This window comes from Oncorhynchus clarkii, chromosome 23 (assembly GCF_045791955.1).
Source record: "Oncorhynchus clarkii lewisi isolate Uvic-CL-2024 chromosome 23, UVic_Ocla_1.0, whole genome shotgun sequence".
Lineage (NCBI taxonomy): Eukaryota > Metazoa > Chordata > Actinopteri > Salmoniformes > Salmonidae > Oncorhynchus > Oncorhynchus clarkii.
The window spans coordinates 40,113,019-40,131,901 of record NC_092169.1 but is presented as its reverse complement, the minus strand read 5'-3'; the positions used below and the strand labels follow the sequence as shown (position 1 = coordinate 40,131,901).

At 41.6% G+C, this 18,883-nt stretch overlaps 1 protein-coding gene across 1 annotated transcript in view; it reads left to right on the top strand.

Moving 5' to 3' along the window:
* Positions 1-18,883, top strand: part of LOC139381609 (kinesin-like protein KIF19) — a 76,904-nt gene that overhangs the window by 43,152 nt on the left and 14,869 nt on the right. The window contains exons 5-6 of the mRNA XM_071125262.1: positions 4,665-4,790; positions 9,396-9,590. Of these exons, the coding sequence (XP_070981363.1) occupies positions 4,665-4,790; positions 9,396-9,590 (321 nt within the window). The remainder of the gene's footprint in view (positions 1-4,664; positions 4,791-9,395; positions 9,591-18,883) is intronic.

Here is an 18,883-nt window from a genome sequence, read left to right as displayed (position 1 = left end):
TCTCTTTGGAACACCCTGTCAACATGTCTAATGAAGAAGGTACAGTGATGCCTAAACGTTGGTGATTTACCCAATATATTACTGGGAGTTTTATTTATATATATATATATATATATAGCCCAGAAGGCTTTCAGTTCAGCTTAGGTCACCAACAGTGATGTAGTCACCATATGGTTTACTAACTTAGAACCACTGTGTTTCTCTTTATTCAATGGTTCAGGGTGATAGTCATGTAGATGAAAGTGTCAACAAACTATGACAACCGCTTCTGATAAGACTAAAACAATATAACGACTGACTGAGGTCAATAGTGGCTGTGTTTGCTGGGAAATAGACAATGATAGACTTGTTTGTAGAGTGGTTTCCTGCGTCTCGTTGGCTGAGAGATTATCTGTGTGGCCGTGTGATTGGATAATAAAGTTCTGATAAAAGATAGTGGTCGGTCCATGCCTGTGTGCCTGTGCGCCTGTGTGCCTGTGTGTCTGTGTCTGTGGGCCTGTGTGGACTAGTCAGATATTGACACTGATTGTTATGCTACAAACTACCAACAGAGCCATATATATATACATATATATATATATAGTGGGGCAAAAAAGTATTTAGTCAGCCCCAATTGTGCAAGTTCTCCCACTTAAAAAGGTATACTTCAACTATGAAGACAAAATGAGGAAAAAAAATCCATAAAATCACATTGTAGGATTTTTAATGAATTTATTTGCAAATTATGGTGGAAAATAAGTATTTGGTCAATAACAAAAGTTTATCTCAATACTTTGTTATATACCCTTTGTTGGCAATGACAGAGTCCAACACAGATTTTCAACTCCCTCCAAAGATTTTCTATGGGGTTGAGATCTGGAGACTGGCTAGGCCACTCCAGGACCTTGAAATGCTTCTTAGGAAGCCACTCCTTCGTTGCTCGGACGGTGTGTTTGGGAACATTGTCATGCTGAAAGACCCAGCCACGTTTCATCTTCAATGCCCTTGCTGATGTAAGGAGGTTTTCACTCAAAATCTCACGATACATGGCCCCATTCAATCTTTCCTTTACACGGATCAGTCGTCCTGGTCCCGTTGCAGAAAAACCAAAGCCCCAAAGCATGATGTTTCCACCCCCATGCTTCACAGTAGGTATGGTGTTCTTTGGATGCAACTCAGCATTCTTTGTCCTCCAAACACAACGAGTTGAGTTTTTACCAAAAAGTTATATTTTGGTTTCATCTGACCATATGACATTCTCCCAATCTTCTTCTGGATCATCCAAATGCTCTCTAGCAAACTTCAGATGGGCCTGGACATGTACTGGCTTAAGCAGGGGGACACGTCTGGCACTGCAGGATTTGAGTCCCTGGCGGCGTAGTGTGTTACTGATGGTAGGCTTTGTTACTTTGGTCCCAGCTCTCTGCAGGTCATTCACTATGTCCCCCCATGTGGTCCTGGGATTTTTGCTCACCGTTCTTGTAATCATTTTGACCCCACGGGGTCATCTTGCGTGGAGCCCCAGATCGAGGGAGATTATCAGTGGTCTTGTACGTCTTCCATTTCCTAATAATTGCTCCCACAGTTGATTTCTTCAAACCAAGCTGCTTATCTAATGCAGATTCAGTCTTCCCAGCCTGGTGCAGGTCTACAATTTTGTTTCTGGTGTCCTTTGACAGCTCTTTGGTCTTGGCCATAGTGGAGTTTGGAGTGTGACTATTTGAGGTTGTGGACAGGTGTCTTTTATACTGATAACAAGTTCAAACAGGTGCCATTAATACAGGTAACGAGTGGAGGACAGAGGAGCCTCTTAAAGAAGAAGTTACAGGTCTGTGAGAGACAGAAATCTTGCTTGTTTGTAGGTGACCAAATACTTATTTTCCACCATAATTTGCAAATAAATTCATAACAAATCCTACAATGTGATTTTCTGGATTTTTTTTCTCATTTTGTCTGTCATAGTTGAAGTGTACCTATGATGAAAATTACAGGCCCCTCTCATCTTTTTAAGTGGGAGAACTTGCACAATTGGTGGCTGACTAAATACTTTTTTGCCCCACTGTATATATATATATATATATATATATATATATGCACATTGTCAAAGCCCTTGATATTGGAACCTAAAAAGGATGTCCATCTGTTTGAGAGAGCCTCAAAACAGATTACAACAGCATCCATTCTTGTACCACATATCACATTGACTCCCAATCTCTTTAATTCAGATTGATTTACACTATTTTGTCAGTATTTGAAAGTGGTTCATTTTGTCGGCAAGCTTAGCTTAACATTGTGCTTATTTTTTATGATTAATTCCCAATTTCTTTCCAAGAACAATCAAAGAAACCTTGACAAGTAGTGATGCGATGGTAGCAATCTTCATGATTATGGTTGATAACATAATTGTGTTCCTTCTAAGCAAACAGTGACGCATGCAGAGATTCACTCTAAGTTGTTCATCCTGTCTTCATTTAGGCAGAAAGACAGAAAAATACATATGATAGACAGCTCTTTATTAAAAAGACCAAAAATGGAAAGAACGCTCAATCAGCCAAAGACGTCAAGCAGAGAAATATTTCTAGAGTAGGATGAGCGACAGCCAGTGTCCTTGTGTTTGGAAGAAATTAACATTGATTACAGAATGCATAAGACATAGAAATGACATAATGCCATTGATTTGAAGTTTGACACTTGCTATCTTATGATTCAACTACAAGCTATTCTATAATCTATTCTGTAAGCTATTATCTACAAGGTATTCTTCTAAAATGCTATTATTCTACAAGCTATTCTACTACAAGCTATTCTATAAGCTATTCTTTTACAAGCTATTCTACAAGATATTCTATGAGCTATTGTTCTACAAGCTATTCTACTACAAGCTATTCTATAAGCTATTATATAAGCTATTATTTCTACAAGCTATTCTGTAAGCTATTATTCTACAAGCTATTCTATAATTTATTTATCTACAAGCTATTCTGTAAGCTATTCTATAAGCTATTCTTCTACAAGCTATTCTATAAGCTATTACTCTACAAGCAATTCTACAAGCTATTCTATGAGCTATTATTCTACAAGCTGTTCTACTACAAGCTATTCTGTAAGCTATTATACAAGCTATTCTACAAACTATTATTCTACAAGCTATTCTGTAAGCTATTCTATAAGCTATTCTTCTGCAAACTATTTTTCTAAAAGCTATTCTATAAGCTATTCTATAAGCTATTATTTTACAAGCTATTCTTCTACAAATGATTATTCTACAAGCTATTCTATAAGCTATTCTACGACAAGCTATTCTACTACAAGCTATTCTACAAGCTATTCTACGACAAGCTATTCTACGACAAGCTATTTTATTACAAGCTATTATATTAGGTATTATATAAGCTATTCTACGACAAGCTATTTTATTACAAGCTATTATATTAGCTATTATATAAGCTATTATTCTACAAGCTATTATTCTACAAACTATTCTTCTTCAAGCTATTCTTCTACGCGTTTTTCTACAAGCTATTCTACAAGCTATTATTCTACAAGCTATTCTTCTACACTATTTTCTACAAGCTATTCTACAAGCTATTCTTCTACTAGTTATTCTACAAGCCATTCTACAAGCTATTCTTCTAGAAGTTATTCTACAAGTTATTCTACTACAAGCTATTCTATAAGGTATTATATAAGCTATTATTCTACAAGATATTCCACTACAAGCTATTCTACAAGCTATTCTTCTTCACACTATTAAACTACAAGCTATTCTACAAGCTATTATTCTGCAATCTATTTTACAAGCTATTATTCTACAAGCTGTTCTACTACAAGCTATTATTCTAGAAACTGTTCTACTACAAGATATTCTATAAGCTATTATTCTACAAGCAAACTCTACAAGCTATTCTACAAGCCATTCTATAAGTTATTCTATAAGCTTTTTTTCTACAAGCTTTTCTACAAGCTATTCTATAAGCTATTATTCTACAAGATATTCCACTACAAGCTTTTCTATAAGTTATTCTATAAACTATTATTCTACAAGCTATTCTATAAGCTGTTCTGTAAGCTATTATTCTTCAAGCTATTCTACAACCTATTCTATAAGATATGAATCTACAAGCTATTCTATAAGCTATTCTACAAGCTATTCTATAAGCTATTCTTCTACAAGGCATTCTACAAGCTATTCTACTACAAGCTATTCTGCAAGCTATTCTACCACAAGTAGAATAATAAAATAAAGAATATAATAAATAAAGAATAGAATAAACCACTAATACTCTCCAAGCTATTCAACAAGCTATTCCACAAGCTATTTTCTACAATCTATTCTACAACAAGCTATTCTATGAGCTATTCTACAAGCTATTCTTCTTCAAGCTATACTACAAGCTATTCATCTTCAAGCTATTCTACTACAAGCTATTTTTCTAGAAGCTATTCTGCAGTCTATTCTTCGACAAGCTATTCTCCTACAAGCTATTATTCTGCACGCTATTATTCTACAAGCTATTCTACAATATATTCTACAAGCTAATCTACAAGATATTATACAATGTAATTTACATTCTTAAGAGTAGAATCATTTCTTGGATATAATAAGTCCTTGAATATAAGAATTCCTTGGATGTTGAGCTTCTGAGATGTGATTTGGAAGCTAATGACCCATTCCCTGTTCCCAGATCTACAACGAGATGATCCGGGACCTTCTCAACCCATCCTCTGGGTTCCTGGACCTGAGAGAGGATTCTAAAGGAGAGATCCAGGTGGCTGGCATCACAGAGGTCTGCACTATCAACGCCCGAGAGGTGAGAGGTCACGTCTGGCCACGCTAACTCCATGCTTTACAAGATCAAAGAGCTTGTAAGCAAGCATTTCACGATAAAGTCTACAACTGTTGTATTCAGCGCATGTGATATATAATATTTGATTTGATCACACACTTTACATAAAACACATACAGTACCAGTCAAATGTTTGGACACACCTACTCATTCAACGGTTTTTCTTTATTTTTACTATTTTCTACATTTTTTAATAATAGTGAAGACATCAAAATCACATATGGTAACCGAATCATGTAGTAACCTAAAAGTGGTATATCAAAATATATTTTAGATTTTATATTCTTCAAAGTAGCCATGCTTTGCCTTGATGACAGCTTTGCACACTGTTGGCATTCTCTCAACCAGTTTCATTAGGAATGCTTTTCCAATAGCCTTGAACGAGTTCCCACATATATCGCAACAAAGCATCCTTCACTCATGCTGCCAAACATACCCTCGTAAACCTGACCATCCTACCGATTCTCGACTTCGGTGATGTCATCTATAAAATAGCCTCCAACACTCTACTCAACAAACTGGATGCAGTCTACTACAGTGCCATCCGTTTTGTCACCAAAGCCCCATACACTACCCACCATTGCGACCTGTACGCTCTCGTTGGTTGGCCCTCGCTTCATACTCATCGCCAAACTCACTGTCTACAGGTTATCTACAAGTCTCTGCTAGGTAAAGCCCCACCTTATCTCAGCTCAGTGGTCACCGTAGCAGCACCCACTCGTAGCACGTGCTCCAGCAGGTATATCTCACTGGTCACCTCCAAAGGAAATTCCTCCTTTGGTCGTCTTTCCTTCCTCTGCTGCCAATGACTGGAATGAACTGCACAAATCTCTGAAGCTGGAGACTCATATCTCCCTCACTAGCTTTAAGCACCAGCTGTCAGAGCAACTCACAGATCACTGCACCTGTACATAGCCCATCTGTAAACAGCCCATCTATCTACCTACTGTACCTCATCCCTATACTGTATTTTTTTTTATCTTGCTCCTTTGTACCCCAGTATCTCTACTTGCACATTCATCTTCTGCACATCTACCATTCCAGTGTTTAATTGCTATATTGTAATTACTTTGCCACCATGGCCTATTTATTGCATTAACTCCCTTATCTTACCTCATTTGCACATTTACTGTATGTAGACTTGTTGTTTTCTTTTGTTCTACTGTATTATTGACTATGTTTTGTTTATTCCATGTGGAACTTTTTGTTGTTGTATGTGTCAAATTGCTATGCTTTATCTTGGCCAGGTCGCAGTTGCAAATGAGAACTTGTTCTCAACTAGCCTACCTGGTTAAATAAAGGTGAAAAATAAATAGATTATGCTGAGCACTTGTTGAGCACTTGTTGGCTGCTTTTCCTTCACACTGCTGTCAAACTCATCCCAAACCATCTCAATTGGGTTGAGGTCGGGTGATTGTGGAGGACCAGGTCATCTGATGCAGCACTCCATCACTCTCCTTCTTGGTCAAATAGCCCTTACATAGCCTGGAGGTGTGCTGGGTCATTGTCTTGTTTAAAAACAAATGTTAGTTCCACTACGCGCAAACCAGATGGGATGACTTATCGCTGCAGAATGCTGTGGTAGCCATGCTGGCTAACTGTGCCTTGAATTCTAAATAAATCACAGACAGTGCCACCAGCAAAGCACAATCACACCTCCTCCTCCATGCTTCACGGTGGGGCCCACACGTGGAGAGCATCCGTTCACCCACTCTACGTCTCACAAAGGCACGGCAGTTGGAATCAAAAATCTCAAATTTGGACTCATCTGACCAAAGGCCAGATTTCCACCGGTCTAATGTCCATTGCTTGTGTTTCTTGGCCCAAGCAAGTCTCTTCTTATTATTGGTCTCCTTTAGTAGTGGTTTATTTGTAGTAATTTGTCCATGAAGACCTGATTCACGCAGCCTCATCTGAACAGTTGAACTGTTACTTGAACTCTGTAAAGCATTTTATTTGGGCTGCAATCTGAGGTACAGTTAACTCTAATTAACTTATCCTCTGCAGCAGGGGTTACTCTGGGTCTTCCTTTTCTGTGGTGGTCCTCATGAGAGCCAGTTTCATCATAGCCCTTGATGGTTTTTGCGACTGCACTTGAAGAAACGTTCAAAGTTCTTCAAATGTTCCGGATTGACTGACCTTCATGTCTTAAAGTTATGATGAACTGTCATTTCTCTTTGCTTATTCGAGCTGTTCTTGCCATATTATAGACTTGGTCTTTTACCAAATAGGGCTATCTTCTCTATTCCAACCCTACCTTGTCATAACACATCTGATTAGCTCAAACACATTAAGAATTAACTTTTAGGCCTCCCGGGTGGCGCAGTGGTTAAGGTCGCTGTACTGCAGTGCCAGCTGTGCCACCAGAGGCTATGGGTTCGCGCCCAGGCTCTGTCGTAAACGGCCGCGACCGGGAGGTCCGTGGGATGACGCACAATTGGCCTAGCGTCGTCCGGGTTAGGGAGGGTTTGGCCGGTAGGGATATCCTTGTCTCATCGCGCACCAGCGACTCCTGTGGCGGGCCGGGCGCAATGCACGCTAACCAAGGTTGCCAGGTGCATGGTGTTTCCTCTGACACGTAGGTGCGGCTGACTTGGGTTGTATATCAGAGGACGCATGACTTTCAACCTCTCCCGAGCCCGTACGGGAGTTGTAGCGATGAGACAAGATAGTAGCTACTAACAATTGGATACCACGAAATTGGGGAGAAAAAGGGGGTAAAAAATAAAAAATATATACAGTGGGGCAAAAAAGTTTTTAGTCAGCCACCAGTTGTGCAAGTTCTCCCACTTAAAAAGATGAGAGAGGATTTTTCATCATAGGTACACTTCAACTATGACAGACAAAAATGAATTTATTTGCAAATTATGGTGGAAAATAAGTATTTGGTCACCTACAAACAAGCAAGATTTCTGGCTCTCACAGACCTGTAACTTCTTCTTTAAGAGGCTCCTCTGTCCTCTGCTCGTTACCTGTATTAATGGCACCTGTTTGAACTTGTTATCAGTATAAAACACACCTGTCCACAACCTCAAACAGTCACACTCCAAACTCCACTATGGCCAAGACCAAAGAGCTGTCAAAGGACACCAGAAACAAAATTGTAGACCTGCACCAGGCTGGGAAGACTGAATCTGCATTAGATAAGCAGCTTGGTTTGAAGAAATCAACTGTGGGAGCAATTATTAGGAAATGGAAGACGTACAAGACCAGTGATAATCTCCCTCGATCTGGGGCTCCACGCAAGATCTCACCCTGTGGGGTCAAAATGATCACCAGAACGGTGAGCAAAAATTCCAGAACCACACGGGGGGACCTAGTGAATGACCTGCAGAGAGCTGGGACCAAAGTAACAAAGCCTACCACACACTACGCCGCCAGGGACTCAAATTCTGCAGTGCCAGACGTGTCCCCCTGCTTAAGCCAGTACATATCCATGCCCATCTGAAGTTTGCTGGAGAGCATTTGGATGATCCAGAAGAAGATTGGGAGAATGTCAGATGAAACCAAAATATAACTTTTTGGTAAAAACTCAACTCGTCGTGTTTGGAGGACAAAGAATGCTGAGTTGCATCCAAAGAACACAGTACCTACTGTGAAGCATGGGGATGGAAACATCATGCTTTGGGGCTGTTTTTCTGCAAAGGGACCAGGACGACTGATCCGTGTAAAGGAAAGAATGAATGGGGCCATGTATCGTGAGATTTTGAGTGAAAACCACCTTACATCAGCAAGGGCATTGAAGATGAAACGTGGCTGGGTCTTTCAGCATGACAATGATCCCAAACACACCGCCCGAGCAACGAAGGAGTGGCTTCGTAAGAAGCATTTCAAGGTCCTGGAGTGGCCTAGCCAGTCTCCAGATCTCAACCCCATAGAAAATCTTTGGAGGGAGTTGAAAGTCTGTGTTGGCCAGCAACAGCCCCAAAACAGCACTGCTCTAGAGGAGATCTGCATGGAGGATGGGCCAAAATACCAGCAACAGTGTTTGAAAACCTTACAGAGACTTACAGAAAACGTTTGACCTCTGTCATTGCCAACAAAGGGTATATAACAGGTATATAAAGTATTGAGATAAACTTTTGTTATTGACCAAATACTTATTTTCCACCATAATTTGCCAATAAATTCATTAAAAATCCTACAATGTGATTTCTGGATTTTTTTGTTGTTGTCATTTTGTCTCGTCATAGTTGAAGTGTACCTATGATGAAATTACAGGCCTCTCTCATCTTTTTAAGTGAGAGAACTTGCACAATTAGTGGCTGACTAAATACTTTTTTGTCCCCCAAGAATGAACTTTTAACAATGCACACTCGTTAATTGAAATGCATTCCAGGTAACTACCTCATGAAGCTGGTTGAGAGAATACCAAGAGTGTGCAAAGCTGTCATCAGCTTTGAATGAGTAGGTGTGTCCAAACTTTTGACTGATACTGTAAATACAAACTATACATTGTTATCTAAATACGAATATTGTATATTATGAAGCCTACATAACATATCTACAAGCACTACATATTAGAGATACATAGAGCTACATAGAGCTTTATGACTGTTTTCCTGCCAGATCATGGATCTGCTGATGAAGGGTAATAAGCAGCGTACCCAGGAGCCCACGGCAGCCAACCAGACTTCGTCCCGGTCCCATGCCGTGCTGCAGGTGTCGGTCAGGCAGACGAGCCGCTGTCGAGACCTTCTACAGGAAGTCCGCTTCGCACGCCTCTTCATGATCGACCTTGCCGGCTCAGAACGAGCCTCACAGGTGCGGAACACTGTGTGTGTAGGGGTGTGTGTATGAGTATGGTGTAGGGGCATGTGTGTGTGTGTGTTTTTTTCCACTTGTTATGGTCTGTTACTTGTGTCCATAACATCACAGTCTCCTTCCAGACATTCCAGTGTGTGTGCGCGTTTTGGGGGGGGGGTTCTAAGCCCTATATTTGTACTAAAACCCATAGGTCCCTGATCAGAAGTAGCGTACTATGTAGGGAATAGGGTTTATAGGACACTTTAATTAAGGCCCTTCAGAGTGTAAGAACAATGGATTTACACTGTAGACCATTAAGGGAAAGAAGGGTTTTTAATGTCCCTATAGTTGACCGTCTGTCAGCGTCTTCTTTATGACAAAATGGATGATATCATTGATTTAATTTTTATTAAATTTTTACATTTATTTAACTTGGCAAGTCAGTTAAGAGCAAATTCTTATTTACAATGACGGCCTACCAAAAGACAAAAGGCCGTCTGCGGGGACAGGGGCCTGGGATAATAAAATAAATAAATATAAACAATATAAATATAGGACAAAACACACATCACAACAAGAGAGACAACACAACACTACATAAAGAGAGACCTAAGACAACAACATAGCAAGGCAGCAACACATGACAACTAGAGGTCGACCGATTATGATTTTTCAACACCGATACCGATTATTGGTATCGTATTATCCAATACTGGATGAACACTTATTTTAACTTAATATAATACATCAATAAAAATCTATTTAGCCTCGAAAAAAATTATGAAACATGTTCAATTTTGTTGGAAAAAAAAACTAAGTGTTGGAGAATAAAGTAAAAGTGCAATATATGCCATGTAAAAATGCTAACGTTTAAGTTCCTTGCTCAGAACATGAGAACATATGAAAGTTGGTGGTTCCTTTTAACATGAGACTTCAATATTCCAAGGTAAGAGGTTTTAGGTTGTAGTTAATATAGTATTTCTAGGACTATTTCTCTCTATACCATTTGTATTTCATATACCTTTGACTATTGGATGTTCTTATAGACACTTTAGTATTGCCAGTGTAACAGGAAAGCTTCCGTCCCTCTCCTCGCTCCTACTTGGGCTCGAACCAGGAACACATTGACAACAGCCACCCTCGAAGCATCATTACCCATCGCAAGGGGAACAACTACTCCAAGTCTCAGAGCGAGTGACGTTTGAAACGCTTTTAGTGCGCACCCGCTAACTAGCTAGCCATTTCACATCGGTTACACCAGCCTAATCTCGGGAGTTGATAGGCTTGAAGTCATAAACAGCACAATGCTTGAAGCATTGCGAAGAGCTGCTGGCAAAACGCACAAAAGTGCTGTTTGAATGAATGCTTACGAGCCTGCTGGTGCCTACAATCGCTCAGTCAGACTGCTCTATCAAATCATAGTGTCACGATCGTCATATGGGGACCAAAGCGCAGCGTGGTTAGAATACATTCTTCTTTATTTCAGGAAGAACAATTAAACAAAACAACAAAACGATAAGAAGAACGTGATCGCTATATAAACAATGTGCTAACGTGCAACATAACATAGACAATAACCCACAAAATACCCAAAGAAGATGGCTGCCTAAATATGGTTCCCAATCAGAGACAACGATAAACACCTGCCTCTAATTGAGAACCAATCTAGGCAACCATAGACCAACATAAACGCCTAGATGAAATCAACCCCATAAATCTACAAAAACTCCTAGACAGTGCAAAACACCCTAGAATAAGACAGTACCCCCCCACAAAGGTGCGGACTCCGCCCACAAAACCTAATCTAAAGGGGAGGGTCCGGGTGGCTTCTTTCACGGCGTAGGCTCGGGTGCTGGACGTGGACCCCACTCCACCATAGTCTTAGTCCGCTTTTGTGGCCTCCTAGGAACGGCGACCCTCGCCGCCAACCTAGGACTGGCAACCCTACTAAAGGGCCCCACTGGACTGAAGGGCAGCTCCGGACTGAAGGGCAGCTCCGGACTGAAGGGCAGCTCCGGACTGAAGGGTAGCTCCGGACTGAGGGGTAGCTTCTGGCTGGCTGACGGCTCTGGCAGCTCCTGGCTGGCTGACGGCTCTGGCAGCTCCTGGCTGGCTGACGGCTCTGGCAGCTCCTGGCTGACTGACGGCTCAGGACAGACTGGCGGCTCTGACGGCTCAGGACAGACTGGCGGCTATGACGGCTCAGGACAGACTGGCGGCTCTAGCAGCTCAGGACAGACTGGAGACTCTAGCAGCTCAGGACAGACGGGAGACTCTAGCAGCTCAGGACAGACGGGAGACTCTAGCGGCTCAGGACAGACGGGAGACTCTGGCGGCTCAGGACAGACGAGAGACGAGCAGCTCAGGACAGACGAGGCTCACTGTAGGCCTGGTACGTGGTGCCGGCACTGGTGGTACTGGGCCGAGGACATGCACCTCAGGGCGAGTGCGGGGAGGAGGAACAGGGAGAACTGGGCTCTGGCGACGCACAGGAAGACCGGTGCGGGGGGCTGCCACCGGAGGGCTGAAGCGTGGAGATGGCACCGGATAGACCGGACCGAGAAGGCGCACTGGAGATCTGGAGCACCGAGCCTGCCCAACCTTACCTGGTTGAATTCTCCCTGTAGCCAGGCCAGTGCGGCGAGGTGGAATAGCCCGCACTGGGCTGTGCAGGCGAACCGGGGAAACCATGCGTAAGGCTGGTGCCATGTATGCCGGCCCGAGGAGAGGCACTGGAGACCAGATGCGTAGAGCCGGCTTCATGGCACCTGGCTCAATGCCCTCTCTAGCCCGGCCGATACGAGGAGCTGGAATGTACCGCACCGGGCTATGCACAAGCACCGAGGACACCGTGCGCTCCACCGCATAACACGGTGCCTGCCCGGTATGACGCCCTCTCTCTCCACGGTAAGCACGTGGAGCTGGCGCAGGTCTCCTACCTGAATTCGCCACACTCCCCTTGTGCCCTCCCCCAATACATTTTTGGGGCTGCCACTCGGGCTTCCAGCCACGCCGCCGTGCTGCCTCCTCATACCGGAGCCTCTCTGCTTTCGCTGCCTCCAGCTCTGCTTTTGGACGGCGATATTCCCCTGGCTGTGCCCAGGGTCCTTTGCCGTCCAGAATCTCCTCCCAAGTCCAGAAGTCCTTTGATTGCTGCTGCTGTCCGTTACCACGCTGCTTGGTCCATTGTTGGTGGGTTATTCTGTCACGATCGTCATATGGAGGGGACTAAAGCGCAGCGTGGTTAGAATACATTCTTCTTTATTCCAGGAAGAACAGGAAGAACACTTAAACAAAACAACAAAACGATAAGATGAACGTGACCGCTATATAAACAATGTGCAACATAACATAGACAATAACCCACAAAATACCCAAAGAAGATGGCTGCCTAAATATGGTTCCCAATCAGAGACAACGATAAACACCTGCCTCTAATTGAGAACCAATCTAGGCAACCATAGACCAACATAAACACCTAGATGAAAACAACCCCATAAATCTACAAAAACCCCTAGACAGTACAAACACCCTAGAATAAGACAAAAACACACATATCACCCATGTCACACCCTGACCTAACCAAAATAATAAAGAAAACAAAGAATACTAAGGTCAGGGCGTGACACATAGACTTAATTATAACATAATAACACACAGAAATAGGTTGTACAATGTAACAGGAATATTTAGACGTATGGATGCCACACGTAACGGTTCCATATTTCACTGAAATTAATATGGTCATTAATATGGTCGAATCTGGAACCTATAATTTCAAAAACAAAACGTTTATTCTTTCAGTGAAATATGGAACCATTACGTATTTTATCTAACGGGTGGCATCCATACGTCTAAATATTCCTGTTACAGTGTACAACCTTCAATGTTATGTCATAATTACGTAAAATTCTGGCAAATTAGTTCGCAACGAGCCAAAGCTGCCCAAACTGTTGCATATACCCTGACTCTGCGTGCAATGAACGCAAGAGAAGTGACACAATTTCGCCTGGTTAATATTACCTGCTAACCTGGATTTCTTTGAGCTAAATATGCAGGTTTAAAAATATATACTTCTGTGTATGGATTTTAAGAAAGGCATTGGTGTTTATGGTTAGGTACATGTTGGAGCAACGACAGTTCTTTTTCACGAATGCGCATCTTATCGATTATATGCAACGCAGGACACGCTAGATAAACTAGGAATATCATCAACCATTTGTAGTTAACTAGTGATTATGATTGATTGATTGATTGTTTTTTATAAGATAAGTTTAATGCTAGCAACTTACCTTGGCTTCTTACTGTATTTGCGTAACAGGCAGGCTCCTCGTGGAGTGCAATGAAAGGCAGGTGGTCAGAGCGTTGGACTAATTATCTGTAAGGTTGCAAGATTGAATCCCCGAGCTGACAAGGTAAAAATCTGTCCTTCTGCCCCTGAACAAGGCAGTTAACCCACTGTTCCTAGTCCGTCATGTAAAATAATAATATGTTCTTAACTGACTTGCCCAGTAAATAAAGGTGTTAAAAAATATTTTAAAATCGGTGTCCAAATATACCGATTTCCGTTTGTTATGAAAACTTAAAATCGGCCCTAATTAATTGGCCATTCCGATTAATCAGTCGACCTCTAATGACAACACAGCATTGTAGCAACACAACATAACAACAACATGATATCAGCACAAAACATGGTCAAATCAAAACAAATTGTATTTGTCACATACACATGGTTTGCAGATGTTAATGCGAGTGGAGTGAATTGCTTGTGCTTCTATTTCTGACAATGCAGTAATGTCCAACGAGTAATCTAACCTAACAATTTCCCAACAACTACCTTATACACACAAATGTAAAGGAATGAATAAGAATATATACATAAAAAAATATATGAATGAGTGATGGTGGCAAATCTTATGTCTGAATGGTAAAGAACGTCTAGCCGCTCGAGAGCACCCTTACCTTAAATGATGTCTCCGTAATCTAGCAGGGGTAAGATTGTCATCTGAATCAGGGTTAGTTTGGCAGCTGGGGTAAAAGAGGAAGTGATTACGATAGAGGAAACCAAGTCTAGATTTAACTTTAGCTTGCAGCTTTGATATGTGCTGAGAGAAGGACAGTGCACCATCTAGCCATACTCCCAAGTACTTGAATGAGGTGACTACCTCAAGCTCTAAACCCTCAGAGGTTGAAATAACATCTGTGGGAAGAGGGGCATTCTTCTTTAAAACCACAAGAACTTTGTTTTGGAGGTGTTCAGGACAAGGTTGAGGTTAGAGAAAGCTTGTTGGACACTAAGAAATATTTGTTGTAGAGCATTTAGGACTAAATCCGGGGAGGGGCCAGCTGAGTATAAGACTGTATCATCTGCATATAAATTAATGAGAGAGCTTCCTACTGCCTGAGCTATGTTCTTGACATTCATTGAGAAGAGAGTGGGGCCTAGGATCGAGCCTTGGGGTACTCCCTTGGTGACAGGCAGTGGCTGAGACAGCAGATTTTCTGACTTTATACACTGCACACTTTGAGAGAGGTAGTTAGCAAACCAGGCTAAAGACCCCTCAGAGACTCCAATACTCCTTAGCCGGCCCACAAGAATAGAATGGTCTACCGTATCAAAAGCTTTGGCCAAGTCAATAAAAATAGCAGCACAATATTGCTTAGAATCAAGGGCAATTGTGACATCATTGAGGACCTTTAAGGTTGCAGTGGCACATCCATAACCTGAGCGGAAACCAGATTGCATACCAGAGAGAATACTATAGACATCAAGAAAGCCAGTAAGTTGATTATTGACAAGGTTTTCCAACACTTTTGATAAACAGGGCAAAATAGAAATAGGCCTATAACAGTTAGTATCAGCTTTATCTCCCCTTTTAACTTCTTCCTGTTAGCGGGATAATTGTCATCAACAACCGCTGAATTGCAGAGCGCCGCATTCAAATAATATTACTAAAAATATTTATATTCATGAAATCACAAGTGCAATATAGCAAAACACAGCTTAGCTCTTTGTTAATCCACCTGTCTTGTCAGATTTTAAAAATATGCTTTACATCGAAAGCAATCCAAGCGTTTGTGTAAGTTTATCGATCACTAGACAAAACATTATGCAGCATCAAAGTAGCTTGGTCGCGAAAATCAGAAAAGCTCCATCCACTAACGCCACGATGCACCACAGACTGTCCAGGAGTTGGATGCTTTAGTCCAGGTCATACAGGCACGTGAAGGCCACACACACTACTGAGCCTCATTTTGACATGTTTTAAGGACATTACATCAAAGTTGGATCAGCCTGTAGTGTGGTTTTCCACTTTAATTATGAGTGTGACTCCAAATCCAGACCTCCATGGGTTGATACATTTGATTTCCATTGATCATCTTTGTGTGATTTTGTTGTAAGCACATTCAACTATGTAAAGGAGAGGGAGAGACAATGGCTGCCCAAGCTCTGTTGCGCAAGCAAAACTCATGCGAACACCTGACGCGATGTTATCTTTCTCGCAAATTTTTCTAAATAAAAGCCTGAAACTATGTCTAAAGACTGTTGACACCTTGAGGAAGCGATAGGAAAAGGAATCTGGTTGGTATCCCTTTAAATGGAGCGATGGCAGGCTATAGAACATGGAGATTTCAAAATAGAAGACACTTCCTGGTTTGATTTTCCTCAGGTTTTCACTTGCAATATCAGTTCTATTATACTCACAGACAATATTTTGACAGTTTTGGAAACTTTATAGTGTTTTCTAACATAATCTGTCAATTATATGCATATTCTAGCATATGGGCCTGAGAAATAGGCCATTTACTTTGGGAACGTTATTTTTCCAAACATAAAAATAGTGCCACCTAGCTGAAAGAGGTTAAATAAAGGAAAAATTGTGGCTTCCTTCCAAGCAATAAGAACCTGCCCAGAAAGGAGAGATAGGCTTGGCGACGATAGGGGCAGCAGCCTTAAAGAAGAACGGCTCTAAACCATCTGACCCAGATGGTTTTTTGGGGTCAAGTTTAAGGAGCTCATTTAGCACCTCGGATTCAGTCACTGCCTACAGGGAAAAAGAGGGAGAAGCATCAGGGATAGTCGCTTTGGAAGGGGTGGGAGATGAGGAAATGTTGGACGGGCAAAGAGGCATGGCTGAGTCAAATAGGAATCCTGACTTAATGAAGTGGTGATTAAAGATCTCAGCCATGTGCTTCTTGTCAGTTATAACCACATCATCAACATTAAGGGACATGGGCAGCTGTGAGGAGGAGGGTTTATTCTCCAGGTCTTTAACCGTTTTCTTGAACTTCTTGGGGTTAGAACTGCTCCTTAAAGTAACTAACTTTGGCCATCCGGATAGCCTGAGTGCACTTATTTCTCATTTACCTGTACGATAGCCAGTCAGCTTGAGTATGTGTGTGCCGAGCCTTTCTCCAAATGCAATTCTTGAGGTGGAGTAACTCTGCAAGATCATGGTCTAACCAGGGGTTGAAACTTTTTTTATGATCATTTTCTTCATGGGGGCGTGTTTGTTAATCTCTCTTGGGTAGGGGGCAGTATTTACACATCCGGATGAAAAGCATGCCCAAAGTAAACTGCCTATTAGGCCCAGAAGCTAGGATATGCATATATTTGGTCGATTGGGATAGAAAACACTATAAAGCTTCTAAAACTGTTAAGATAATGTCAGAACTGATATGGCAGGCGAAACCCCAAGGACAACCCCCACCCCCCCCAAAAAAAAAACAATTCAGCCTACCACTATTTTCAATGGCTGTTACTTCTATTATAAGGCAAGGTCCTCCCAGATTGCAGTTCCTAGGGCTTCCACTAGATGTCAACAACAATTCTCTGTCTTAAATGTGATTGTTTCTTTGCGTATAAGGGTACCTAAGGTTTGATTATAAACGTTGTTTGACTTTTTTGGAAAAGTTTACTAGTAACGTTTGGGATTCATTTTGATGGAGGGAAACTGGGTGGATTATTGACCGAAGCTCGCCAGCTAAACTGAGTTTTTATGATATATAGAAGCACATTATCGAACAAAATTACCATTGATGTAACTGGGACCTTTTGGAGTGCCAACAGAAGAAGATCATCAAAGGTAAGTAATTTATTATATCGCTATTTCTGACTTTCGTGTCGCACCTGCCTGGTTGAAATATGTTTTTCATGGTTTTGTTTGCGGGACACTCTCATCAGATAAGGCGCTACCGTCTCACCTGCCCATAAGAAGTTAACACCACTGAAATATCAAAAAAGACGATCCAAAAGTCTTTGACAGAGGGGATCGAACTGATTCTATACCATTTTACAGAGGCCAGTTCATGAAGGAAGGCTTGCTAATTCAAGTTTTTTTTAGCAAGCGTCTATGTGAAATCAGGACAGGTCGTTTCACTAGGCAGCCACTACGAACACAGAATGTAAAACAGTGATCACTAAGATCATTACAGAAAACACTAGACTCATACCTATCAGGATTATTTGTGAAGATAACATTGAGGAGAGTAGCCTTTTCTGGGTGTTTGGAGTCATACCTTGTGGGATTGGTGATAATCTGAGAAAGTTTTAGGGAGTCCCGTTGCTTTAGGACTTGGTCAGGTGGTTTAAGCATGTCCCAGTTTAGGTCACCTAGCAGGACAAATTCAAACTTAGTGTAAGGGGCCAGGAGAGAGCTTAGGGCAGGTAGGGTACAGGCCTGTGCTGATGGAGGACAATAGCACCCAGCAACAGTCAACAATGACTTATTTGAAAGTTTAATGTTTAAAACCAGCAAATCAAATTGTTTGGGGACAGACTTGGTGGAGACAACCGAGCACTGAAGGTGATCCTTGGTAAAGGTTGCCAATCCACCACCTTTGGAAGATCTGTCTTGCCGAAAAAGGTTATAATCAGAAAGGTGAACATCAGTATTCAAAACACTCTTCCTTAACCACGTCTCAGTAATGAACAACACATATGTTTTGGAGCTGTGAACCCACACTTTCAATTGATCCATTTTAGGTGATAAGTTTCTATTGTTAACGTGCAGAACCCAGGCTTTTACGAGAGCAGAAATCAGTGAAGCAGATTTTTTATTTGATTTATTTCACCTTTATTTAACCAGGTAGGCAAGTTGAGAACAAGTTCTCATTTACAATTGCGACCTGGCCAAGATAAAGCAAAGCAGTTCGACACATGCAACAACACAGAGTTACACATGGAGTAAAACAAACATACAGTCAATAATACAGTATAACAATAAGTCTATGTACAATGTGAGCAAATGAGGTGAGATAAGGGAGGTAAAGGCAAAAAATGCCATGGTGGCGAAGGTAATATAATATAG